At 43.1% G+C, this 27,618-nt stretch overlaps 1 protein-coding gene across 5 annotated transcripts in view; it reads left to right on the top strand.

Annotated features, from left to right (window-relative positions):
* The window catches only part of OGDH (oxoglutarate dehydrogenase), a 95,853-nt gene extending 80,224 nt beyond the window's left edge, over window positions 1-15,629 (top strand). For all 5 annotated transcript variants that reach the window (XM_020984048.2, XM_020984051.2, XM_020984050.2 and 2 more), the window contains 11 exons: window positions 1,372-1,474; window positions 3,380-3,508; window positions 4,261-4,411; window positions 4,844-4,971; window positions 5,123-5,301; window positions 6,235-6,306; window positions 8,082-8,204; window positions 9,456-9,528; window positions 12,255-12,418; window positions 13,305-13,459; window positions 13,996-15,629. In XM_020984048.2, coding sequence (XP_020839707.1) covers window positions 1,372-1,474; window positions 3,380-3,508; window positions 4,261-4,411; window positions 4,844-4,971; window positions 5,123-5,301; window positions 6,235-6,306; window positions 8,082-8,204; window positions 9,456-9,528; window positions 12,255-12,418; window positions 13,305-13,459; window positions 13,996-14,116 — 1,398 coding nt within the window. In that variant the 3' untranslated portion in view covers window positions 14,117-15,629. The remainder of the gene's footprint in view (window positions 1-1,371; window positions 1,475-3,379; window positions 3,509-4,260; window positions 4,412-4,843; window positions 4,972-5,122; window positions 5,302-6,234; window positions 6,307-8,081; window positions 8,205-9,455; window positions 9,529-12,254; window positions 12,419-13,304; window positions 13,460-13,995) is intronic.
* Window positions 15,630-27,618: the final 11,989 nt, after the last annotated feature.

Raw genomic sequence — 27,618 nt, 5'->3', positions numbered from 1 at the left:
ATGGAAAACTGCAAGTAAGATGATTTGGCTGGAAATGTCAAGTGTGAGGTGAAGAATCATGTGAAATAGGTGCTATCTTCTCCAAAGAAAGAACTGATAGAGCCTGAATGCAGATCAGAGATACTTTTTCTTTACTTTCTTTATTTTTCTTGGGGTTTTTTGTCTGTATTTTCTTTCGCAGAATAACTTAAAGGAAAATGCATTTTGCGTGACTACACATGCATAACCTATGTCAAATTGCTTGCCTTCTCAATGAGGGGAGAAGGGAGAGGATTTAGAACTCAAAATTGGGGGGAAAGAATATTAAAATTGTTTTTACATGTAATTGGGGAAAAAACAAAATATTAAGTTTTTTTTAAAAAGAATCGTGAAAGAAGTCTGGAAAGATAGATAATGACAGGCTTTAAATAGCAAATAGAGCATCTCAGGAGACTGAATAAAAGAAAAAACAAAGAGGACAGTCACTCCAAGACTGGGAAACTGAGGGATAAGGAGAGTAATGATGCCATTAACAGCTTTGAAGAAGGAAGGAAGGATGGACAGTGGGTAGTGTTTGGAGGAAGACAGTGAATTCAGTTTTTAAATACTAGCAGAATGTGTGGATAAAGAACAAAAAACATAGGGCCAGAGAATGTCAGATCAGGACTGCAGGTATAGCTTTGGGGTCCTCAATATATGGGACATGATTTTTTAAAAAAATCACTTGGGACTTAAGAACTTTGTAAGAAAATATATGGGCGGCTAGATGGTGCCATAGTGCACAGAGCACCAGGCCTGGAGTCAGGAGCTCTTCCTGAGTTCAAACCCAGCCTCAGACACTTACTAGCTGTGTGACCCTTGGGCAAGTCACTTAACCTTGTTTGCCTTAGTTTCCCCATCTGTAAAAGGAGCTAGACAAGGAAATGGCAAATCACTCCAGTATCTTTGCCAAGAAAACCCCAAATGGGATCACGAAGAGTCAGGCTCAATTAAAAACAACTGAACAACAAGGAAATATATATATATGAAATATGTTTTTGGTGGGTGGGTAAGTGTGTGTGTGTAACACAGATTGCTGAGAGGTCGGAACTGAACCTTTGAGGGATACTGAAATTTCCTATTCAGTAGCGTGGGTAGCCAGGTAATAGAAAACAAATTCTAAATCCTAGTAGTCTTCTAGTGGGGTTGAGTTGAGGGCCAAAGAAGGCCTGTTGTTACCTTGACTCCAGGATGCCTGGGAGCTAGCACAGATTGAATTTCTTGGCTTGGTAAGAAGTTTTGGAACATGAGTGGAAGTTGTCCTCCCTTGAAACATGAGAGAGCAGCCTCTGGAGTGTGATGCCCTCACTGTGTTTGGCCTTGTACCTGATGTGCTGTGTCACTACTTTCTAGGAGGAGATTTCCAAGTATGATAAGATCTGCGAGGAGGCTTTTGCCAGATCTAAAGATGAGAAGATCTTACACATCAAGCACTGGCTTGACTCGCCCTGGCCTGGTGAGTAGTAATAGGTCACTTGTTAAAGCTTTTGTTGTCCTAAGACTCCAGTGGAAGGACAAGGAGAGAATGAATTAGTATTTCTTAGAATCAGGTGGGAGATGGAAGCCATTCAAACAGAAAATGAGGACGGGGAGCAGGAAGACTCCTGAACCACACTTTTCTCTGGGCTGAGCAAAGATAGTGTGAAAAAAGGATTGTACCAATAAAAGTTGTATCTAGAGATCTGGGCTGGGCTGAGAAGGGACAGGGGAGGGCATCGCTCTGTGAGAGTGGAGACTTAAGATTAGATTGGTTCAAACAAAGCAAGCTATGCGGCATCTTATACTGATTTTTTTTAATAGTAATACAGTAAAGAAGGGTATACAAAGAGGGAAAACTTCCAGCTTTGTCTGAATTTAAACCTAAAACAAGAATTGCAGAATGAATTAGAGAATAGAACCTAAAATTTGCTGCATAAGTAGTAATTGCAATCATAGTTTTGGACAATTCAATAGTAAAAAAATAGTTACTGTCAAGAGAGAAAAATGGGGGGCAGTGGATAGAGCACTAGCCCTGGAGTCAGGAGGACCTGAGTTCAAATCCGACCTCAGACACTTGACACTTACTAGCTGTGTGACCCTGAGCAAGTCACTTAACCCTATTGCCTAACAAAAAAAGAGAGACAGACAGACAGACAGGGAAACTACATTATGCTTAAAGGTACCATAGATAATAATTAAACACATAAAAATTAAATATATATATGCATTAAATGGTAATCACAACTAAGTACTTTAAGGAAAAGCTAACTGAAAAGTAAAAAGCATGGTGAAGAAGGGAACAATTATAGAAAATTTCAACATTCCAGTTTCAGAACTCAACAAATATAATAGATAAACAAGAAGAAAATTCAAAATTTCAACTGCCTGTTAGAAAAACTGGATTGAGAAACTTCTGATGGGAATCTCAGAAAGTACACTTTTTTTTATCAGGACAATATGGCCCCTTTCCAAAGATTAATCACATCATAATGAACATACAATTAAAGGTAGAGTAGAAATTATACTTCAAGAGATCTGTGACCTTATCCATGAGTGTATTCCCTCCAGCAGTGCAGACCATAAATATCCGTTTTTTTCTTCTCCTTTGTGAATTTTTTCTGTTTTCCCATAAATATTCCATAGGGTGTCTGTCTATCAATTATGTCTAGCTTTCCCTCTCTGGCTCGTCTTTCTGGTCATACATCCTTTATTCTACTTCTCCTATGCTGCTCTTCATTGGTGATATGTTGCAACCTACTTGTGCTCACTGTGCCTCTCCATTGCCCATTAGGTGACCCTCAACCTTCATACTTTGGAGGCTGTGGTATTGTATAACTCATAGCCCTACAGAGTCACCAATACAGAGGAAAGAACACTTGACTCTTGATGCAGAGGAGCTTAGTTCAAACCCTGCCTCTGGAATCAGAACCTGGATTCAAAGCCTGCCTGTGATGCTTAGCTATCTGTGTGACCCTGAGCAAGTCACACATTCTCCCTGGGTCTTAGTTTCCTCATCACTAAAACAAGAGGATTGGACTTAATGGCATTTGAGGTCCTTTTCAGTTCTAGATTCATGTTCCTGTGACAAATAGTTTCTAGTTTCTGCCTCCCAGGAGCTTATATTCTAATAGAGATAAAACATGTACATAGGTAACTAATACAGGGGAGAAGGCAACAGAAGTTGCCACCCCCAAATTTGAAAGAGTTCAGATGAATCTGAGTCCTGAATCCTTTTACTCTGAATCTCCTTTCATCAAGTCCCACATTTCCTCATTCAGTTCAGGGAAGAACAGAATAATCTTTGTCCTTCAGTGTTCCATCATAGGGCTTGTAAGAGCAGGCACGGTGATAATTCATTTCTGGCTTATCTTTTCTCTTCCAGGTTTTTTTACTCTGGATGGACAGCCCAGGAGTATGTCTTGCCCTTCAACTGGTCTAACTGAAGAGGTTCTAGCACACATAGGAAATGTAGCCAGCTCTGTTCCTGTGGAGAATTTCACCATTCATGGGGGTAACTAATACCTTTACTGATCTGTAGAATTGTAGGACAAGAAATGATCCAGTTCCAAAGGAACCGTGGTGAAACATGCCATCCACCTCCAGAGAAAGAACTAATCAACTTCAAGTGCAGAATGAAGCATACTTTTTTAACTTTCTTTATTTTTCTCAGTGTTTTTTATGTTTTCTTTTGCTACATAGCTTATATGGAGATATGTTTTGCATGGCTTCACATGTATAATCAATGTCATATTGCTTGCCTTCTCAAGAGGTGGGGGAAAGAAGGGAGGGGAGAATTTGGAGCCCCAAATTTTTTTAATGGATATTAAAAATGTTTTCAAATGCAAAAAAAATATTAAGTTGTAGGATGCCTGAGTTCTGTGACAGCTTCTACTTGTGGCCTGTGGTCATTTTCTTAATCAGTAGGAGGCTCATTCCTCATTGGGTAAAATGCAGAGAAAGTTTCTGATCTGAGATTTGTAGTTCTGAATAATGAATAGGTTTAAAAAAAAAGAAAGAAAGAAAAACTCTGGATGAAGTCCTAGCTGTCCTAGTAGACATATAACATATGTAAGTATTGAGAAAAAGTCAAATCACTACAACTTTAAGCCCCATTCTCTAATGAAGCAGTCTCATCATTTTCCAAGCCAAGAGTAGAGAGAGGCATCTGTTCCCTACTCCTTAAAATGCGCAATTGAAAGCCTGTCTGTACAGAAACTACTGGTCAAGCCTGGGATGGGATTTCAAGCTTGAGTGTCTCTGTAGGCTTGAGGCGGATTCTAAAAACCCGTGGAGAAATGGTAAAGAACCGAACAGTGGACTGGGCCCTTGCTGAGTACATGGCCTTCGGCTCACTCCTGAAAGACGGGATCCACATTCGGCTCAGCGGCCAGGATGTTGAAAGGGGAACCTTCAGGTAAAACCTAGTGGTTACCACCTCAATGAGGATGGGAATTGGAGATAGCCTGAGCCCTTTCTCACAAGCGTATCATTACTGTCCACTCAATCATGGGGTCCTTGGTTTAAAAAGAGGGGTCAAAGGGGCACTAGCCCTGGTGTCAGGAGGACCTGAGTTCAAATCCAGCTTTAGACACTTACCGTGTGACCCTGGGCAAGTCACTTGACCTTGACTGCCTCTGGGAAAAAAAAAGGAGAGAGAAAAGAGCAGTTGCACTGATTTTTTTGGTCAGCTTTTATTAAGAACAGTGCTTCACTGTGTTTGTACGGATGCTTGGGAGCTCTCTTCCTCTGTCATGGCTTCTCACTCAGGAGCTTGTTTAGCCATAGTGCAGGGTCATTTGAGGGGGAAGGGGATGAAGTGGAATTAATAACCATTCTTCTCTTCCAGCCATCGTCATCATGTGCTACATGACCAGAATGTAGACAAGAAAATCTGCATTCCCATGAACCACCTCTGGCCTAACCAGGCTCCGTATACAGTCTGCAACAGCTCTCTGTCTGAATATGGAGTCCTAGGTGAGTGCCCTTGAGCCCTTGCCTCTGGAGAGTCATAACCCATCATGTCTGTGTTGAAGGAGCATGTCCTCGAGCACACGTCTTTGTTCTTCTTCACGTCATGGGTAATGATCTGTCCTCCCTGTCTTCATCCCTCCTTTATACTACACAGGCTTTGAGCTGGGCTTTGCTATGGCAAGTCCTAATGCCCTTGTCCTTTGGGAGGCTCAGTTTGGTGACTTCCACAACACTGCTCAGTGCATCATTGACCAATTCATCTGCCCAGGACAGGCCAAGTGGGTTCGACAGAATGGCATTGTCCTGCTCCTACCCCATGGCATGGAAGGAATGGTGAGCATTTCTCTCTCCACTGGTGGTATCCACTCCTGCCTAAGCCCATGGCTTAGGAAAGAGTCTACTCTCTGGACCTTAGCTCTTACACATGACCTTCAGGTTTGGCTCCTGATCCCTCTACCTACCCCCAAAGATTCCTAGAGACACCAGCCAGTTCTTGTCTCCTATAATGGTCATGACAAAAAAGATGTGCCTGCGACTTTCCCATTCTCTTTTCCCCGGTTCATTCTGTGGAGGTATAAACGGGGAATGGGAGAGGAAGCTGCTCTAGTTGTAGCTCCCAAGACCCCATTTCTCTGCCTTGCCCTAAACCTGATCTCCCCTCTTCCTCTCCACACTCCCCTTTCCTGAACCAAAACAGGAAACTGGCTTTGTCATGTGTTCATGTCATGACATGCGTATATACTTGTATCATCACTTTCTAGTTTTGAGTCACTGTGGAAAGTACATCTCCCTTGACAGCACCTAATCTGACATTCAGACCTCTCAGCACTCTCATTCCTACCCCTAACTTTCCAAGCCCCAGTCTGCCCCAAGTGCTAGGAGCACCCAGTACTGTCTCAACCTGTACTACTGCTCACTATCTTTAATCTCTGGTTTTGGAAAAGATGAAAGCCTGGTTGAATGACCCTGAGGCTCTATAGTATAGGCCTTCATTAAGGGGAAAAGAGTCAAAAGAGCCCCAGGTTCAGCAGTCTCAGATAAGAATGCTTAATGCTGTGTGCCCTGTTTGTGGAAATGAAAGGGGATGAAGGGGTCAGGAGGTCAGAGAAGGGAGAATTAAATTCAGCAGTGCTCAAAACACAGAATTTGGCGTTTGTCAAACCCAAGACAAGCAAGTTAATAGTGATGGTATAGACAAGCATCTGTTAACAGAGTGGGATTTTCGGCAGAGGGGTGGCCTCAGACTGATTTCTTGCTTGGTTCCAGGGTCCAGAGCATTCGTCGGCTAGACCAGAGAGGTTTCTGCAGATGTGCAATGATGACCCAGATGTCTTCCCTGTAAGTTAAGTTGCCTCTGGCCTGGTTGCGACTCTCTGAGTGGGTAACTCAATCTGGTGCAGGCAGTCCATGCTGTCCAGGGGAGGGTAGCTGAGGGAAGAAAATTCCTCCCCAAACCTCTGACCCTTCTTAAATTCCCACTTGGACTCCTCTGGTCATCTGCCTGTTTTTGGCAGCTTCCATCTGAGTAATTACTTGTGTGGTCCTTGATATTGACAGCAGCAGACATTCTGTTTTCTGTGCCCTCCTTTCATTTAGAAATGAGGCTGGCTGACAGGACTGCCTCATTATCCTAATTAGTGTGAGTGGGTAGATAGGTGTGGCCACTTTGCCTGCTGGTTTTCCCCTAAATGAGAGACCTCAGCAGAGTAGGAAGGAAATAGAAGTGCTGGGGCTGCTTCCTGTAGCTTCCTACCCTTGCCAAAGACAGAGGGACTTGAATTTGAAAGCTGTTGATTATATTTACCACTCTATGGCAATTCCCTCCAATTATCCTTTTTAAGAACTTATTTTAGAAGGATACTAAAGGAACTGAGGACCAGAGATATTTTAACTGGAAGAGACCTTGGATGTCATCTAATCCAACCCTCTCATTTTGCAGAGGAGGACACTGTAACCTGAAGAGGTTCCATGATTTGTCCAAGGTCACATAAATAAGAGGTGTCAGAGTTGCATTTTTAACCCAGTTACTGTGACTAAATCTAGTGTTCTTTCCACCATGCCTGTTAGAGGAAAGGTTTAGGGACTGTTCTTGAATGAATAGCCTGAGTATGTTACAACTGTATCCAAGAGCTTCAAGACACTTTATCCTGAAAAGGAAGCAAATCAAGAGTTATTTACTAAGCACTAACTCGGTTAATAGGAACAGCTAGGTGGTGCAGTGGATAGTGCCAGGCCTGGAATCAGGAAAACCTGACTGGGTTCAAATCCAGGCTCAGACACTTGCTAGCTGTATGACCTTGGGCAAGTCACTTAACCCTGTTTGCCTCAGTTTCCTTATCTGTAAAAGGAGCTAGACAAGGAAATGGCAAATCACTCCAGTATCTTTGCCAAGAAAACTCCAAATGGGGTCAAGAAGAGTTGTACATAACTGAAGAAACAACTGAACAACAATAAACTGTGTTAATAAGTAGTTAGTATTCTAAGTCCATACTGTGTACCCTGTTTCATCACAGAAAGAAGAATGCTCCTGTCCTCAGAGAGTTTATAATCTGTTTTGAGACAAGTTGTATAAATGTAAAACAAACAAAGAGCAACTCTAAACAGTATTATGACCAAGAGCAAAATTGCACAATGTTAAGTACTAAAGAAATAAAAAGACATTGATGGCCCTTTTTTAAAGGGCAAGGGGTCAGGGCGCTCTGATCCTCAGTCAGAACAGGTCAGTGAAGTGCACTTGGGCTCAAAGCAGAATTCCAGAATGGGACTCAGAAATTGGAAGCCCAAGGTAATCTAATGACTGGACCTAAAACTTGAGTCTAGAGAAGCATCTGGACTGGCTAATGCAAGGCCCTCACCCATGATGGCGTTTCTGACTGTAAGATGACAGAATTGTTTAGCATTATCGATGAAAGCCCTTGAACATCCCATGATGCTGTTTTCAGCTGTGTTTAAATGCCTTCCATCCTGGATAGACTTCAGCTCAGTAGTGAGAACATTATTGCTGTCCTCTTTTGTAAGGACCCAGACCACTGCTTGAATACAGTGGGTCTACAAAAGGGGTGATTTAATGACTCATTGGACCCTGACGGTTCACTGTGCTCTCTCTACTGCAGAAACTTGATGACTTTGATGTGCGTCAACTCTATGACTGCAACTGGATTGTTGTTAATTGTTCCACTCCTGCTAACTTCTTCCATGTCCTACGACGACAGATCCTGCTGCCCTTCCGGAAGCCGGTCAGTTACAGAGCCTACTGTGCCCAGAAGAAGGCTCTGATCCAAGGGACAGACCCAAATTGATTACCCTGTTGTATCCCAAAAGAAAAAGTTCAGGGTGGGTGGTGCTGACCTCATGGACTATCTCAGAGTAAAAGCATCCCTTATAGGAAACTGGGCAAAGGTGGGGTCTGAGCCCCTAGTTTTCTTTCCACCTGTTCTACAAATTCTTGGGTTCTAAGACAGTCTTCCCCAGGAGTATTTGTGATTTCATCACTGTGAGTGTTCCTTCCACTGATACATATTGAAATCTGTCCATGCCTTAGTAAACGGTTTCATTCATGGTCCAAAAAAATCCCCATCACCTGGTGACCAACCTCAGGATGTTAAGCATCTCTGAATTTGGCTAGGATGGTCCTCTGATGACATACATACGAGTCACCAGGGCCATACTCAAAGCCTTCTAGTTTGGTAAGACCTGCCAGAGCTTGCTCTTCTTTAATGGTATAGCCTTGGAGAATTCAGGACTGCCTCAGCTCTCACCACAGTTCAGGGCATCAGCTTTCCACCTACATGGGTGCTACAAGGTCTTCATTTGAATTGTTTGGGTAGAGAGAAGATATAGAAATGAGGAATGAGCCTCTACAGCTTGTTTATACCAGGCTCTTTTTCCTTCAGCCAAATTTCCCACCAATAAAATAAAAGAATCATCCAAAGGGATTCTGTTCTCCCAACCTTGATAAATGGGGGTGCTGTTGAGTGGTCCACTTTCCCATAGGGCATTTTGTCACTGGTTATATCTGGGTGCCAGCAACCAAGTCCCTGCTAGCTTGATTTGAGGAGGGTCTTGTTTGAGGAGCAGAATGGTGCCATTGGTAAACTGGCATTTGGAAGAGTGAGCCAGACGTGGCTGCTTATATAACTGTGATGTGGGAGAAGCAGACGGCTCCTCTTCTCCAATCAGTATGGATTTATTAGGCCAGCTAAGGGAAACAAAGATGTGCTTTGCCTAGCTTGGGATCTACCTCTCCCTCAGTCAGTGCCTAGAGACCTAAGGTAGTGTGGGAGATAGAAAGGGGAGGCAGAACTGCATTTTCCTTTCTTCCCTTTTCTGCCTCCTCTTTCTCCGTGGAGAACCTGTTGCAAAGACTTAGGGTGATTTGCAATGTACAGGATCCTGTCAATAAAAAACAACAGCCTCATTACTTTACCAAGCTCCCACCTGCAGCACTGAATCTAGCCTGTTGTGAGTCTTTTCCCACTGTATTTCAGTTGATCGTCTTCACTCCAAAGTCACTGCTGCGTCACCCTGAAGCCAGGTCCAACTTTGATGACATGCTGCCAGGTAAGAAAGTTAGGGAAAGAGGTTCGCTGGCACTCTCTTAGAAGAGTTGATTCCTCTTTCTTTCTCCTACCTCCAGGGAGGGTAAGCTTCCACTTGTGCATAAGGCAGGCTCCCTGACTCTGCGGGCCCAGGTACTTCCTTGGTGACTAAGCCAGGAGAGAACACCTGCCCTTGCTTCCTGTTTGTTAACTGGTCATTTGTTTGGTTTCCAGGGCCAGGGTGTGGTGGCTTGTCACTTCTCAGTAGGCTAGAGGGTTATTTCCAAAGATAAGTGAGGTAATTTTAAGAGAGAAATGAGTTACCTTTGCTGAATTCAAGGTGACAGACTCAGGTGAAATATGTACCATATTACTTAAAGAATGAGACAAAAGCCACTGTCCTTGATCTCTGAAAAATCATGGAAAGAATAGAAAACATGTCATAGGACTGAAGAAGAGCAGGTGTTCATTTTCAAAAAGGGAAGAGACTAGAGTCTTCAAACTCTAGGAGAGTGAGCTTAACTTCTTTCCTCATGGAATTCTAGAGTAGTTAGAGGAACTAGAAGCTTTGAGCTTGGAGAAGACTTGGGGGGTGATAGCTGCCATGTAGTGTTGGAAGGACCATCAGTCCCAGAGGACTGTTGGTCCAGTTGCCTATTCCCTGAGGGCAGAACTAGGAGCACTGGTGAAGGCTGCAGAAACACAGGCTTGGTATAAAGAAAGCTTCCTAGAACTGTCCAGAAGTGAAATGGGAATGGACTACTTTGAGAGGTAGTAGGTTCCTTCTCACTAGAGGTCTTCACCCCTCACTAGGGGTCTTCAAGGGAAGGCTGGATGAGCACATAACAGGTATGTTGTAAAGGGGATTTTTGTTTACTTGTGGGTTGGATTAGGTAACCTGTGAGCTTCCTTACAATTCAGAGATTCTGTGACTCCCTCAGAGGTATTTATGGGCTCCAGATTAAAACAACTACAAGAAACCAACCCAGGAGTTTGGGCTGTCTGTAGTCCAGGCTCTGAAAATTGGACATCAGCAAAGATTGTCTGATGTGGTAAAAAGGACAGTGGACTGTGGGTCAGGAGTCTTCTGCCAGCTAGCTGTGTGACCTTGACACACTCTCTGAACTTTAGTTTCCTTATCTATAAAATGAGTAGATAAGACTAGATGATCTCCAAGGTCCTTTCCAGCATGGAGATAGAGTATTGAGGGAAGGAAGATGGCTATTTGGGTTAAGAAGAGAAAAATATAAACAGTTAACCTCAGGAAATAGAGTAATACCAATGGTGAGGTAGGCATAATCAGTCCAAGTGTCTTAAATACATTTGAGTAATAGTCCTGTTTGTTCCTCAGTTTCTGAAGCCTCTGAAGCGTTTCAGAAACTCTGGAATTTGGTAAGGGCCTGCAATTTCTTGTGGACCCTGAGTCCTGATGTCCCAGTCTCAGTTTTTTTGTGAATCCACTGGCATCTTTCCCCCTTGTTCGTGAATGGAGAATGTGGAATACAGTTGTCAGAATAGGAGAAAACAAAAAACAGGTCCCATGTCTTGAGGGGCTGTTGGCATTGTGAGTCTTTTTGACTAAGGCAACTTACCCATAGACAGTTGTCCCTTTTGAATTGGGGAGATTGATGATTGTGAGGAAATGAACAACCCTCTATGCACATCTCCAGTGTAGAGATTTCCAATTGTGAGAATCAGCATGAGGATCCATAGAACCTTTCTCCTGCTAGAATGTTGACATGCAGAACCTGCGCTGTAAAATATCTTAGCTGTACTTACAAGTGGGTGGGAATCCCCATTCTTCCACTTTCCACGCACTTCTCCCTCCTAATGGGTACATAGCCACCTATGAGGGCCTGCCCCACTACCAAGGGATTCCCCTCAAGCTTTTCTGTGTCAGGAAGAATTCTTTGCCCTTTCATCAAGTCTTCTCTATATCATACAAATCTTATGCAAGTTGCATTTGTTTTGGTTGATTTCTTAGATCACAGCCCTGGCCCAGTGTGGCCTAAAACAGATTAAAATGTCACTGAGAAATGTTTAACAAAATAAATAAAAATACATTAAACACAAATAGCATTACATTTTAAAATTAAGTCAATATGCAGCCTTCAGGGATCCTTATGTACAGACTAGTGGGCCTCATTTCTATTTGAGTTTGACACCACTGTCTTAAATGTTTGTCCCTTATGCAGAGGCTATATTGGGATGATAGACACCAACTTGGACCTAAGAGCTTGCTTTTTTGCTGTGGTTATACTAAAAATTATGCGCATAAAATCACAGTGGATATAGACCAAGCTCAATATGGATGTGTTCATCCAAGCCCAGGATATTAAAACTAGGTAGGACCTCTTAAAATTTGAAAAGGACACTTTTTTTATGAAAAATAAAAGGAAACATTACTTAATTGGTATTAGAACTCATATAATCCATTACCCTGAAAGACTGGAAATAAGCCTCCAAGGAAGGTATTTAGTTAACTCTTGGATGATAGAGTCCTTGTTGGGATGTTTCACATATACCAACTATCCTCCCTTAGTGTTTCCCTTGCTGCCCCTCAGAGACAGAATAGCAACGTAGATAGGCTGTGGGTCTGACCTCATTCATGTGTGGCATTTCCTGGGGGAATTTTCTAATTAGTAATTAATAGGATTGGAGGGTATCAGTGCTTCTTGGTTGATGATTCGAAGCTCTTGCTGGCTGAATTTCCAGAGATAACACTGTCCAATATGGGCTCTGTTCCAGGAAGCAACTTCCTACGTGTTATCCCAGACAGTGGCCCTGCATCCCAGAACCCAGAAAAAACCAAGAGACTTCTCTTTTGTACCGGCAAGGTGTACTATGATCTTACCCGAGAGCGACAAGCCAGAAAGATGGAGGCAGATGTGGCTATCACCAGGATCGAGCAGGTGGGAGGAAGAGATCAACTACTACCTGTGTATGTTGGCATATCCTGTAGTAACAAGAACATGATCCCCATGTCTATTTGCTCTTGTGAAGTGGTCCTTCCTATACATCCACCTTTCTCTCCAGTACAGTGTAAGTCCCCTGAGAGCAGGGTCTTTTTTCTTTGTATCTCTAGCAACTAAGTGCCTGACATATAGAAGGCACTTAAAAAATTATTGTTGAATTGAATTACCTGATTTCACTCTCTTCCCTACCTCTTCCTAGTTGTAATGCTCTCTTTTTTTTAACTCTCTTATGTATTTATTGTTTCCTACAATAGAGTGGAAACTTATTAAAGACAAGAACTTTTTTTAATCTTTGTATCATCATCCTCTAGGACAGTGCCTTGCACACATATAGCAGGTGCCTAATAAATGTTTGAATCAAATTACAACCTAGAAAGGCTCCCCTAACTGGTTCTCTCTCCACCCTCCATCACCAGCACATACACATAATTATATTGACTATGTGTACATTTCGTATTTCTCTGTAGATGTGTCATTTGTTTTCCCTAATGGAATTGAAGCTTCTTGAGGGCAGTCTTTCATTTTTTTGTCTTCATATTTCTAATGGCTCAAAGAATGTCTTGCACATGGTGGCCACTTAATAGATACAAACTAGATGGAATCACGGCCACCAAAGGCAGGCAGAATGAGATTAGAAGTTGCCTCTTAGCCTAGGAATGCCCTGTCATGAGAGTGGAGACCTTGTAGGGACTAACCTCCACCCTTTACCATTAGAGGTTCATCTTTTGAGAGTTTGGAAGCAGTAAGGAGGCTAGCTGGGTTGGCCCTGTCTCCTCCCTCAGACTGTGCTGTGTTTGAAGCTGTAGTGTTGTTTTCTTCCCAGCTTTCCCCATTCCCCTTCGACCTCCTGCAGAAGGAAGTGCTGAAGTACCCTAATGCAGAGCTGGCCTGGTGCCAGGAAGAGCATAAAAATCAAGGTTACTATGACTACGTGAAGCCAAGACTTCGTACAACCATAGACCGAGCCAAGCCTGTCTGGTAATTATTCCTACTGCCCTGCCTGGGCTGCATTCCATCCTTTGCGGGTGCCCTCCAAAAGCTCCATATGGCCCATGTCCAGAAGGCACTCCAGCCCAAAGTGTTCTCTGATATCCTAAAGGGGACTCTCGCCATCCTCCTACCCCTTTTTAGTTCTGATGAGTGAATATCAGAGAAAAGCCTAGGTAGCAGGGAGGTAGGTGACATAATAGAAAGTACCAGTCTTAGAGTCAGGAAGGTATGAATTTGAATCCTATCTCAGACTTTCATTAGTTGTGTGATTCTAGGCAAGTCACTTCACCTCTCATCCTCAATTTCTACATCTGTAAAATGGGAGAGTAATAATAGCACCTACCTCATAGGGTTGTTTTGAAGATCAAATGAAATAATATACATAAAGAGCTTTGCAAACTTTATAATAGCTGTACCAACATCAGTTGCTGTTAACATTGTTATCTTTGATGGAAATGAACCTGTCGGTCCTATTGAAAGAACAAGATGGAATTCACTGCCACTGACTCTCATTTCCATCTCAGGTATGCTGGGCGTGACCCTGCTGCTGCACCAGCCACAGGCAACAAGAAGACACACCTGACGGAGCTGCAGCGTCTCCTGGAGACTGCTTTCAATCTGGACTCTTTCAAGGGCTTATTCTAGGCGTGGGCCACAGCTACATGGACCCTGCCTTCTGTCTGTCAGTATATCCATGTCTGCCACTCGCCTCTCCTCTTAACTCCAGACTTGATCGACTAAAGTGTGGCACCCAGCTTCTGCCCCAAATCTCTGCTTGTTCTTATTGTCCTGTGCATTCTTCCCTTCCTGTGTTCTCCCTCTCCCCGCCTCCCAAAAAAAAAAAGCTGTTCTCTTAGAAATTGAAGTTATCATTTCTTTATCAAGTATTCTGCCTCACTCACCCCCACCAAATGTTCAACAATCCCCAATTTTGACTGTCTTGGCTTTCTGTGAAGGTGAATAGCTTAGTGGAATAGCACCTTCTGCAGAAGGAGCAGAGGGGAGGTAACAGAAGGGGAAGGGGATACTGCTGACATCACAGTTATAAGAACCCATAACTGTACCAGACAAAAAGCCCTTGTGTAGTGATGTCAGATTTTTCCACTCCCTCACCTGGTAAAATTTTATCCCCACAATGCAGAGGAGGAACTTTGGATTCCCTATATGCTGAAAAGGTCTCTTTACTTCAGGACTAGGACTAGGATTACTTAGCTTTTTCTGGGGCTAAACCCAGAGTAATCATACGAAAAAGAAAGAAATGATCTGTTCCCACGAACTGGATTTTGCCATGTTCTTCTCCAAGTGGTACTCGGATGGTAGGCAGCCATAGCGAGGAGATGGACTCCTTTGGCTGCCAGGCTTAAGGAGACAGAGGATAAGTCCAGGTTGAGGCAGTCCCAGAATCCAGAGCAGGTGGTCCTATCAGTGTCTTTCCTCTGGTATAGTTGTCCCCTATTTTCCTGTGTGACATCCCTCCTGGGCTTATTGCATGTGGTCTGCATGCCCCAATCCCTCAAGCTTTAGTGACCAGGGACAGCTTCAGCCTCTACTGCTTCTGCCCCTTCTTCTGCACTGACTCTTCTCCATGTCACAGAATTGGCAAAACAGTGTCCCTTTCTGGCACCCAAGCTCTTCATATTGCTGCCCCTGTCCCATATATGTACAGCTTTGCTTTAGGGGTGGAGTCTGGAGCACAGAGCCACAGGGCATGTACATCATGTGAATAATGACTTTTCTATTGGAGATGGTCTTGGTCTCCAGGCCAGAAAATTTTCCCTTCTATTCTCAGTAGCCCATAAGGTATGTGCTGCTCTGACCCCTGATGTGGTAGATAAGCCTCGGCATGGCCTTTCTGCTTGTTTTCTCACCACCTCTCTCCTTCACGATGCCTCTTTTTTCCTTTTTCCCTTTCCCCTTTAACTTTTTTATAAAAAAACAAGATTGAGACTTTCTGATACATCCTTCCTTGTGCCAAAGCAAAAGGTGGCAGGAGGTGGGAGCTGAAGGGTGGAGGGGCGGGGGCAGACACTGGTGACTGCCCCTCATCATCACTTTGATTCTTCACGGTGACAGATCTGATTTATTTATTTTGGTTAAAAAACAAACAACAGCTTTTTGTTGTATTTGGCTTCACCAATAAAATAAGAAATTATCCTTGGGCCTGTCTAGATTTCCCTTCAGTGTGCCAAGGAAAAGAAATCCTTGTTCTGAATTTTGGTAACTTGACCTAAGTCTATGTGCATCATGGGAAGATGTAACAAGGAGCCTTGGGAAAATTTTACTCTAAGCTGTGCTTGACTCCTCTGATCCAAAAAATCAAGAATTTAAAATAGGAAATAAGGTATTGTTACATATCTTTCTTTCCAGACCCATCATTCCTAAGTACATACATCCATGTCACACACCTTGAAGATAGCTTTCCAGTGAGATAAATATAGTTCTCATTTCCTTCTCTTTATTGGAATTGAGAGATGAGACAGTGCTCATTTGGATGACTATTTATGCAACCATACACTAAGTAACAATGTGTTATTTCCTAAGGCCCCTTTATCTTGCTCTTCCCTAATTTCCCCCACACTTCCCATGCCAGAATTTGCTCTTAATCACTTTTACTCCATGTAACCCCAGCACAGTGGGGGCCTGATATTGTTGCTCTAGAATAGGGGTTCTTAACCTTGTTTGTATTATGGACCCCTCTGGCGGTTTTATGAAGCCTACAGACCCCTCTCAGAATAATGTTTTTCTTTTTTAAATCACAACTAAAGGAAATACTAAATTTTAGTTCCAGCTTAGTGCAGATAAAGATAGATATTTTTAACCCATTTAAGTTCACAAACTTCCCTATGGACTGCAGGTTAAGAGTCCCATCTCGAGGGGCAGCTAGGTGGCACGGTGGATAAAGCATCAGCCCTGGAGTCAGGAGGCCCTGAGTTCAAATTCGGCCTCAGACACTTGAAACTTATCAGCTGTGTGACCCTGGGCAAGTCACTTAACCTCATTGCCTAGCCCCACCCCCACCCCAAAAAAGAGTCGCATCTCTAGAAGACAGGGAGTAGGCAATACCTGGGCATTAAAGGGCTTCTAGCTGGACAAGATGCTTTACCTATGTTGTGCTATGCGACAGGTGCCTCCCCTCCCCCTCCTTCATAGAATCATAGATTTAGGGCTGGCAGAAACCTTGGAATAGATACCCAAAAGGTAAGAATCCAACTCTCTCACTTCATTTTACAGAGAAGGAAACTAAGAGATAAAGTAGATATTAAGTAATAGAGTCAGGATGACATGATCTGAGGCCCTCTGACACCCTGTCCACAGAGGTTGTGTGTATATTATATATATTTGTGTCTTCCATATATATCCTGGTGCACTCAGTCACCATCTTACTGCTCTTCATAATGATTATAGGTTTGGACCTGGTAGAGGTAAGATGGTTTGCCTTGTTTAGACTATTATTGCACCCCAAAGTCCAAAGAGCTGTCAAGACTACGTTAATGGGACCAGCCATTGTAATCACAAGTCCTAAAAACCTAGAAAATAGAATCTGAAGCTCTACCAGAAGTGTGCATGGAAAAAGGAAAGAGGGTGAGATTTGCCATTATTTCCACACCTGTATTGTAACCCTTTCCCTGATGGCCAACAATCCTCGCCCCTTTTTCCTGTGACTTCCCCTTAAAGTCATCTTTGTTTCCTTTTGGTAGGAACCCTATTTCTCAGAATTTAATTAAATTCAACAAGCTTTTATATAACATCAATCATCTACAATGTACCTACTATGTGCCAGTCACTGGGAATTTTTTTAAAAATGGCCTCTGCCTTCAAAAAGCTTACATTCTTTAGGGATATCAGGCACATAAGCAAAACAGAATACTATACCTGCAGTGTACCTTGGAAGTAATTATCAACAATTGCTCCTGTTGTAATGGCTAAGACTGCTGCTCTTCTAATTGGAGCCCTGAGACAAGCTGAATGGCATTTCTGGTATTAAATGCAATAAAAGCATTTAGGCTCAGAGTGTGAAGGCTTACAGAAAAGCGTGCCAGTGGAATCTGACCCCTACTGCCTCCTGGCTGTGGGATGCTCAGGGTTCTTTCCTGAGTATTACCCTACCTATAGAATACTCCTCTACCCCTAGCCTATTTTTGCATGTTTGTTTAGTGAATTTATAGTGATTTTTCAAGAAATGGGAGATAATTACAGAAGAAAATTTCAAAATTGATACCCATTGAATTTTGGAGGAAAAAAAGGTTGGCTCTCCCTAAGCAAACTGGCCACCACTATTGGTGTAGCCTCATAGTTGGTAGGCCTCAAATCAACAAATATGTCTCCAGCACCTACTGTGCACAAGGCACTGTGCTAGACAATTGTCCCCTCAGAGAATTAAATTCTACTAAGAAGATAATATGTCCACATCTATGTATATACAAAAGTAATTTCATGGAGAAAGGCCTAGTGGAAAAGTAACACCTAAATTGTGCACAGAGTATCTGCCTAATACTTGTTGATTGGATTTCAGTGGATGGTAGGGCTGAGCTTGAATTAGGAATTCAACAACTTTTCTCTCTTAGACAGCTAATGCTGTTGGCTATTTCAGCATTCCTTTTCTTACCCTCCATTTTCAAATTGGCCTTGTGGATCTAGGAAAAATCCTAATTTTTTTTTTCTAGAACTAGAATCCAGTTTGCTATGCAAAGTCTCTCACCCATTATCATCCCCAAACCATAGAGATCTGGATAGTAATTTAGTTGTCCTAAGAGTAGTCCAAGACGGATGTCAAATGCTAAAATTCTCAGAGAATGATATTAGCATGCTTGCATTCTACCAGACACACAGGACTTCCCCTCCAGGACTTTTAAGTTCTCAACTGATGTGACCCTGCATTGTGCAAAGACCATAATACTTTTAATTTTAGAGTTTGTGTTGTGCTTTCAGTTTTGAATTCCCCCCCTTTCCTATTAACAGAGAAAGCCAATTACTAGAGGCAAGTGGTTTCTTTTTTTTTTTTCCTGGGGGATGGATGTCCTGGGGTTTTCCTCCATAGACTGTTCTGCAGTGTACCTTACTGAGATGTTATTGGCTTGCCCAGGATCCCTTACCCTGTTTGTCGTTGATGGGACTTGAACTCCAGTTTTCCTATATAAAGGGTCTCTAAAACTGCCTCTTATGTAATCTCCTCTACCTGATCCCAAATGTCCTAAATGGAAGTGTCCTGGACCTAAGACAAAGTTGAAACTCGCCAAGAACTGGACAGAAGTTATAATAAAGTCCCAACACTTAATCTAAAATAGAAGGAAACCAAGCCTTGGGAAACAAATGCTGGTGGAGGGGGGAAAAAAAGTCTTGTACAAGGAAGAGGTGGCACATTAGGAAAGATATGGAGTTAAAATTAAAGGCTTGTGATCTTTAAAATTAAAAATACCCATTTGTTTCTCTTATTTTACCCAGGTATCTGAAATCAGTAAGCTGGTATCCATGTAGCATTCACTCCTAGTGTTTTCTAAGACTTCTGGTTGCCTCTTACAGTTCCAGCTCTTAGTGTAGTTGAGGACAGTAGCAAACATTTTTGTCATTTTAGGAAAGGGGGGGGGTCTCTAGGGAACAAAGGGACTTGCCAAAGGTCACAAGATGAGTCACAGGCAAAGCCAAGACCTAATGTGACACAGGCCTAGCCTGATAAGAGTTTCAACATTCTCACATTTATGTTAGAAGGGTTTTTTTGTTTGAGAATTCCACAACAGTTTTTGGAGGAAAAAAAGTCAACCCAGATTTTCTGTTATTGAAGGGGTAGTTGAATGTTGACTTCACTAGTTTGAGCCAGGCTGAGACGGAATACAAAAGAGAATTGCCCAAGGTAACTCACCAGTTAACTGCTGGAGTGGGGACCAGAACCTCACAGTTTCTTGAATTCTACACAGGAAAAGAAGTCACTGAAATGATCTGTGTGCCTCAATACTGAGGTGGACCCTAGATCCAAATCAAAGCAGAGCATTAAGATGAATTCCTGTAATAGGACAGTCATGTGCGTTAGGTGGTAAGACCCTGGCTGGATGATTGTACAGTTAAGGGGATTTAAAGCTGGTTGAGCCACCATAACCAAAGAGTGTTAATTTCTGTGTCAGCTTGAAAGGTCTCTAGTAGCCAGAACTCAGTCCTTGGGCCTGTCCTGTTATATTATCAGTGACTTAAAGACATAAACGTGCTTATCGAAAATGCAGATGTCACAAAGGCAAGAGGGATCAAAAATATGAGAGGTGACTGAATCAAGATTCAAAATGATCTCAGCAGTCAAAAATGCTTAGCTGAAACTGATGAGGTAAAATTAGGTAGGGATAAAGGAAATTCAGAATAGAGAAGCCCTGATTTTTGTACGAGTTCACATTAAAATACTCTTGGGGTTTCAATTGACAAATTCAATGAAAAGGCCACTAGGATGGGAATCCGATAACTTGCCGTTTGACCTTGGGCTAGCTACCACTCTGGGCCTTATGTTTCTCATCTGAAAAATGGTATTGGACTATGAAGAAGAGCTGGTACTTATGCAGCTCTCTAAGGTTTGTAAATTACTTTGCATACATCAAATTTTTATCCTCATCAAAGATAGATATTATGGTGCTGTTTTATAGTTGAAGAAATGGGCTCAGCAAAGTAAAGTGATTTATCCAGTTTATCCGAATCTAAACTTCAACCAATTTCTTTGGAGTCTAATGGACTTGGAGACTAATCATAAAGATTTTATTTTTTCCAAGTCTGATTCAAATATGTATCTTGATATGGCAGCTAAAAAAGGCAATTCAGTCCTAGGTTGTATGTATAGACCTGCCTGTACACATTATATGATGTAATAATAATAATAATAATCTGTTTTGATCAAACCAGGGATGGATTGTTGACTGAGTAGGGAATAGGGATAGAGATACTCAAGCTAAGAAAAAGGTGGAGGGAGCCAGATGCATAGATCTGGCACCTTGCATGAACTGCTCTTTTGTATAGAGAACCTTTTGAAACCTCCCCTGCCAGTTATCATAATTTCTCCTTTGGTAAAGTCACACTTCAAGAAGAGGGCTTAGAGGTCATCCAGTCTAGCTTCCCATCCAATGCCCAACTCCTCTCTACAGCATCCCTGACAAGTGGTAGTTCCATTTAGCACGGAAAGATTCCTAGCCTTTTAGGTCAAGGCCCTACTTCCAGGCTTGCTGGACAAATGGCTTCTACCCTGAACCACATTTTCTTCACCTGTAAAATTGGGATCATAGATGCACTACTCATGCATCACAGGGTTGTGAAAAAAGGGTTTTGCAGACTTCAAAGTGCTAAAGAGACACTGCTCGAACAATTCTATTGATGGGAAGCGAACTGCTTCCAACAAGGCAGTCTTCGAGGTTGGACAGCTCTGGTTAGGTTCTTTCTCAATCTGCTCTCTGCTAACAGTGGACCATTGGTTCTGGTTCTGATCTTGGTACGGCACGGACCAACTCTACTCCCTTCTCGACCTTAGAACCCTTGAAATACTGGCTTTTCCCTTCACTAGTTTAGTACCATTGGGCAAGTCGATTCACCTATTCTTTGAAGGCAGAGAATTGGATGAAAAGACCTCTGATGAGTCTTTCAGCCCTAAAATCCTTCTAAAGTATTTGGCTTCCCCTTAATTTCATCCAGGCTTCACAAGCCTCTAAGTTCCTCATATGATGATTCCCAGACATTCCATCTGGGTTGCCCCTCCTCGGACCACATTACAGTTTATGTTCCTTTTAAAATATAATACCTAAGAGAGGAAGCAGATAGTGGATAGAGCTAGCCTTGCCCCCCAGGTCCAGCTTGATTGGCAGATCCCTAAGGCCCTAGCACACTCAGGTGGCTGGGCAGAACAAGATGCATAATGGGCGTTCAGAGAACGAAGTGACAGGGCTGTCTCCCACAGTATCATCCTCCCTCTTTCCCTGGGGAGTTCCTGAGCCTGAACTGTGCTTTCCTCCGTGTCCACCAGGTGTCCCCTTTGTTCCCTAAGTCCTGACCCTGAAAGAGGGGCCCCTGCCTGGACTTGAGTCCAAGGTCAACGAGGGCTGGTGAAGAGCGACTCGACCCCCCCTTAGCTAGACCGACGCCTTCCAGCCCAGGCAACTCCGCGTGGCGAGCCAAGAGTTAAGAGTCAAGCTCCCCAGAGAGGGTGGGGGAGGCGGGCTCGACTGCGGCCGCGCGCAACACGCCCGGAGGAGGCGGGGGGAGCAACCTGGGTGTGGTTGTCATGGAAACACGATCCCGGTCCCGGGAGGGGGGAAGGGCAGGCTGGATGCTTGCCTGAGGTTAACCCCTTCCTTCCTGTCGTCGCCCTCCTCCCCCGGACTCTCTGACTAGGGGAGGGGCGTGGGAGTCAGCGAAGGGGGCTCTGGAGACCTCGGACAGAGTGTTCTTTCCCCCTTCCCTCGAGCTGCTCGCGCCGGGTCCGCGCCGTCCTCTTGCCGACGCCCCTCCCCCAGCTCCCACGCGCCCTCGTGGGCCCGCCAGTCAGCCGATCAGGGTCAGGCCCCTCCGAACCGGACTGGGGGCGGTGGCTGCCAGCGGGGGACGCCTCCCGGGGCCTGGCCCCGCCGCGCCCATCCCATCGGCCCGCACCCCTCCCCGAAGCCGCTTCCCGTCGTCGCGGCTGCTTCCTGCGGGCGTGGGCCTGCTCCCTCGCGGGGCCCGAGGCCTGCCCGGCCCGGTTCGGCCTGGCCACGGGGAAAGGGAAGGGGAAGGGCCGGGGCCCAGCCCTGCCTGCTTCCTGCCCAGCCACACATCCGGCAGTCTCCCCGCCCCCAAACCCCGCTGACCCCCGGGCCGAGAAGCCCCTGGGCGGCCCCAGCCATTCCTTTCTGGGGGCCTGGAGCTGGAGGGAGAAGGGCTGCTGGGCGCCCTCCCCGAGGCCAAGGCCAAGCCTTCCTGGACCGCAGAGCCGGCCCCTGCCGTTGGTCAGCCCCAGCCTCCAACCCCACATTATTCCCATTCTTTAGGTCTTTATTTGCCCCCGTGGTGCAGGCCCTTAGCCCCTAGACTGTTGGCAGAGCCTCCGGGTCGGTCTGCCTTCCCTAAGTCTCTCCTTCAGTGCAATCCATCCTCCGCACACCTGTCAAAGTGGTCTTCCAAAAGCCTTTGTCACCCCTCTATTCAATAAACTCCAGTGGCTTCCTATCCCTTCCAGGATCAAATATTAAATCCTCTGTTTGGCCGTCAAAACCCTTCACAACCCAGTTCCCTCCTACCTTTCTAGTCTTACACTTTAATCTTCCCCCTCCCCCCATCAAGTGACACTAGCCTCTTTCTTCATCCTCATGAACAAGACACTTCATTCTGACTCTACATTTTCACTGGCTGTCCCCGTGCACAGAATTCCTTTCCTTATTTCTGCCCCTTTCAAGTCCCAGGTAAAATCCAGTCTTCTACAAGAAATCTTTCCAGTCCATTTTAATACTAGTACCTTCCCTCTGTAGGTTATCTCCTATTTATCCTGTATATATCTTGTTCGTAAACAGTTATTCGAATGTTGTCTCCTCCATTAGTGTGGGATACTTGAGGGCAGAAACTATTTTTTGCCCTTTTTTGTCTCCCCAACACTTAGCACAGGTCCTGGCACATAGTACGCACTTAAATGCTTTTTGAATGACTGACTGAACCCTTCATTTTCCAGCTTCTCTAACTATCCTTGGAATAACTTTTCTGAAACTCCCTCAGACTTGAGCTGAAGAAGCCAAACTGGGCTGCAAAATCTTAGAGTTTCTCCCTAGTAGCCTTCTCACCCTTCTCTCTATTCATAGCCATCACCCCTAGGCTCAGGTCCTTATCTCCTCTTGCTTAGACTATTCCAATGATTTGATCTATCCTCCACAAAGCTGCCCAAGAGCACAAGTCTGACAATGTCATGGCTCTTCTCAATATATTCCAGTATTCCCTGTTACTTATAGGGTCAAATATTAATTCATTAGAGTTAAAGCCTTTTACAGTCTGACCCCAACCTACCCTTACATACCCTTTTTATACATTACTGCCTTTCACCCACTTCCAGACCCAGTCAGTCTGGCCCTCTGAATCAAGTAACAAGGGCTGTCTCCCACATGTATATGGGGGTGTCACTGTGTGGCCCAAAGGAAGGCAAAAATAAACATTTCTAGCCTCTTCTCCCTCTACCCTTCTCCAAGGGAGACTATTTCCTGTCACAAGGGAAATAGAAGGTTGGGGCTAGATGTCTGAACATTCTGCTCTCCTCAAAGGGAGGGAGTACTGGGCTAGAATTCTGTCTATCTGCTCCCTTAAATATTGTTAGCCTAGAGGATGTAGTTTTCAGGTTCAAGCTAACTTTTGATTGCTGTTTCATTAATGGGGGAAGCAGGACTCCAAGCTTCATATCCAAGGCTTGACACCTTCCCCACCAAATACCAGTTTCACAATGAATTAATATAGGAAGTAGAAAGGAAACCCATTTATCCAATTTTATAATAAAACAGAAATCAGAGGAAGTTTATGTAGAAGATTATATCAGACAATACAGAATGAAGGTGCTCTCCCATTGGGAACAAGGTGACTCAACTCAACCAAGAGAGAATCCTAGATCTTACCCAAGGGGAAGTTCCCAGAAGTCTCTAGTGTAGCAAACTAGGGACAGGGACATGATGCAGATAGCCAGTGTCTGTCACGTCAACTTCTTCCCAGAGTCTTTTCCTTCAGCCACTTGAAGTGGGGTCAGCATCTTCCATCTTCTTTTTTGAAGCTGGAAGCCAGATTCACCTAAAATGTCAGCAGAGCCCAAAGAGACTGACTAGACTGGAGTTCAAAGAAAATTGAACCTCTCCTTTCTCACTAACTCTGCCCCACCCCTCACATAGGTCCAGGGAAGAGTCCCATAGCATACTATAACTGGGACTCCAGTGACACTGTCCATGCTCACACATGGGCATTCTATTTCCACTCACTGTGTCTTTGCATTGGGCATCTCCCATTCCCAACCTCTTCTTAATAGCTAACATTTATATAGCATTTACTATGTGCCAACCACTGTGCTAAGCACTTTACAATTATTATCTCATTTTATCTTCACAACCTTCCTGGAGGTAGATGCTATTGTTATCCCCATTTTCTGATGAAGAGATGGAGGCAAAGAGAGGTTAAATAACTTGCCCAGGGTCACATAGCCAATAAGTATCTTAGAATCTAATTTCCTTCAAGACTGAGTTGTACCACCCACATGAATCCTTTCCTGATCCCCCAGGCTGCCAGTACCTACTGTCCCTACTAAAATTACCATGCATCTATTTTGTATCTATTTTTAAATCTCTGTATATACATATATGTGCACACACACATATATATATGTTTGTATGTATGCATAAATAAATACCTACATATGGTTTTCCCTGGTAGAATAGAAAGAGCACTGGCTTTAGAATCAGAGATCCTAGCTTCCAATCCAGCCTCAGATACTTGCTTTTATGACCTTGGACAAGTCACTAAATCTCCTTGGGCTTCAGTTTCATCATACACAAAATGAGGCGATTGGACTAAATGCTCTCCATGGTTTTTACAGTAATAATACTATGATCCTAACAAAGTAGGTGCATTGAGGGCAGGAACTACTTTTATTTGTATCACGAGTGCCTATAGAAGTGCCTGACATATAATAGGCATTAAATAAATGCTTATTGATGATTGACACCATTCTCTGGTAAGGTACCCCAGAGAACTTTGCAATGGAAATGTTATTTCTATTCTTAATGCTATAATCTGCTTTCCTCCAAATGTGCTCCCTCTAACTTTTGAGTTGGAATCCTTGAATGATATACCACTTTCTAGTAAGACTTGAAGTCCCAACAAGTGGCCAATGAACTTACCTCTAACCTCAACTCTATATAATTTGCTTCTGCATGCTGGCACCCAGATTTACTAGCTCTGTGAAGCTGGACAAGCCATTTCACTTCTCTTTCTCTCAGTTCATCAATAAAAGGAGAAGGTTGAGGCAGGTGACCTCTAAGATCCCTTCCAGCTCTAAATTTTTGATCTTGTGATCTCAGAACCACGTGCTTTAACTATAAAGCACAATGTATCAGGTTAAGTGAGTTGGTAAGAATTATTCAATCTCTCTACAACTCACTGTATGGTCTTAGTGTCTGTGACTGAAAAAGTCTTTACCTTTCAGCTAACTTGATGATGAGCCTCTTTGAATGTGACGGCTATTCCAAGGTAAATCTATCTCTACGGAGGTGGAGGGTCAGAATGGTCTCTAATAGTCAGTGGTTCCTATGGACCTTCTGACCAGAGAATTCTTTGATTCTTATAATACTAAAAGTCCCTTGTTATCTTTCCTTTAGGAACTATAAGGCCATCCAAAATAATTTTCTTCTACACCTCAAAAGGGGATATAAAAGCTAAGGGGTCACTGTGACTTGAGTGCCCCTGTCACTACTAAAGTACAGGCTACAGCTATGAGTGAGAACAATTTGCTTTTCCTTCTCAAAAGTACCGTTCTGTGCTTGGCTCTATTGTACTCCATTCATTTTTAATTCTGATCCCCTCTTCCAAGGTGTGTCTTACTCCTCTATGCCCAAACCTTAAATCGGTATCAGATATAGTGAATAGTTTTCGTCCGTTGAGTTAAATTTCACAATAAGATTATGATTAGGATTTGTGGGAAATAGACTAGCATAAATCATGGCTAGGGTTGGCAAAAAGTCTCAGTTATTATACAACCAACTTCCCATGATAGCAGGCAACAGGGATAGCATGAGTAACTGAAGTACATAAATTCAACCAAATATAATTTTAGCCAATAGAGTCTATCTCTTTTCCCACCAAAATTTTATTACAGTTGCTAACAAAAAGCAGAAGTAACTGGTTTGTTTTTAACTCCCTTAATTTACTTCCCCTTTGGTGGAGTTGCTAATGATTAATGAAAAATGACCAAAAGAGAACCGAATAGAGGAGAAAAAAAGGATCTTAATAACCAGCTAGAGGAATTTGCAACAGCCCATTACTATTTAATCCTTCCTTTCCAGTTCAAATATCAAGACTCCCCTGAGACTGGATAATGCAAGGCCTTGCATAGGTATTTCTAAGCCCACTTTAAGGTTACATTTGAGAGTATCCATCCCAGTAGTTAGCATCATATCCTTGGTACTTAATCTCTGGACCTGGAGATTTCTGTAAATAGTTGTGAAAGATAAAGTAAAGGCTCAACAGATTCTTGTTTTTGGTTTTGGATTGGTTTTTTTTTTCAGATTCTTGTACATATTTTGGAAGTACCCTACTATTTCCATTGTCTTACCTAACCCTGTGTGACCCTACTTCAGGGGCTACCTGAATTCCCTTTCTCCAAGTATTACTTCTTAAAAGTTATCACTTCTCAGACTACGTGGCTAAAATAATCAATACTTCTTAGAAGCTGAAATTTTGGCTCATTAGGCTTTCTTCTATAGTTTTTGTCGACCAACATGGGTTCTCGGTTTCCTACTGACTTTACCTGATTAAATTCAATGGTTTCTTGAACAATAACTGCACTTATTACTGTTACTGCTAAATATTTATAAATAACTTTCTCCTTAATAATTTATTTCCCTACATATATATATATATATATATATAATTCCCCTGTATATATAATCAAGACTTTTGATTTGAATGTAAAATTTTAGTAAATGAGAAGTTAGTTGAAAAATAGCTACCAACCTACTTAACTAAAAGTGAATTATTCTGTTATTAATATTTTTGAGTGCCTACTACAATGATGTTAAATAAAATGGAGACAGCATAGTCCTCATCTTTAAAAAGTCAGGAATATAGACAAACATATAATATAATGTGCATAATGTAAGCAAAAAAAACCGGGTGAACATTAAACACAAAGACATTACTGGACATTACTGGAAATATCAGAGTGACTAAAATGCAGAGTTAGAGGAGACTTTATGGAAGAGGTAAATGTTTAATATAGTTTTAAATGAGGCAAGGGACATGGTTTGGGTAAAGTATTCTAGGCAGGAGGAATAACATTAATGATGGTTCAGAGGCAGACTTGTATGCAATGAACAATAAGCAGATTGTTTGGCTGGCTCGGAGAGCACAGACTGGCATGTAACAGGAGATGAAGGCAATTAGATGAGGGAGGGAGTTCAGATGATGAGAAAGGTCTT

The sequence above is a fragment of the Phascolarctos cinereus genome, unplaced genomic scaffold (genome assembly GCF_003287225.1).
Source record: "Phascolarctos cinereus isolate Bilbo 61053 unplaced genomic scaffold, phaCin_HiC Scaffold_2;HRSCAF=192, whole genome shotgun sequence".
Taxonomy (NCBI): Eukaryota; Metazoa; Chordata; class Mammalia; order Diprotodontia; family Phascolarctidae; genus Phascolarctos; species Phascolarctos cinereus.
Note: the sequence above shows the minus strand (reverse complement) of the source record. Positions and strands in the feature narration are given on the sequence as shown.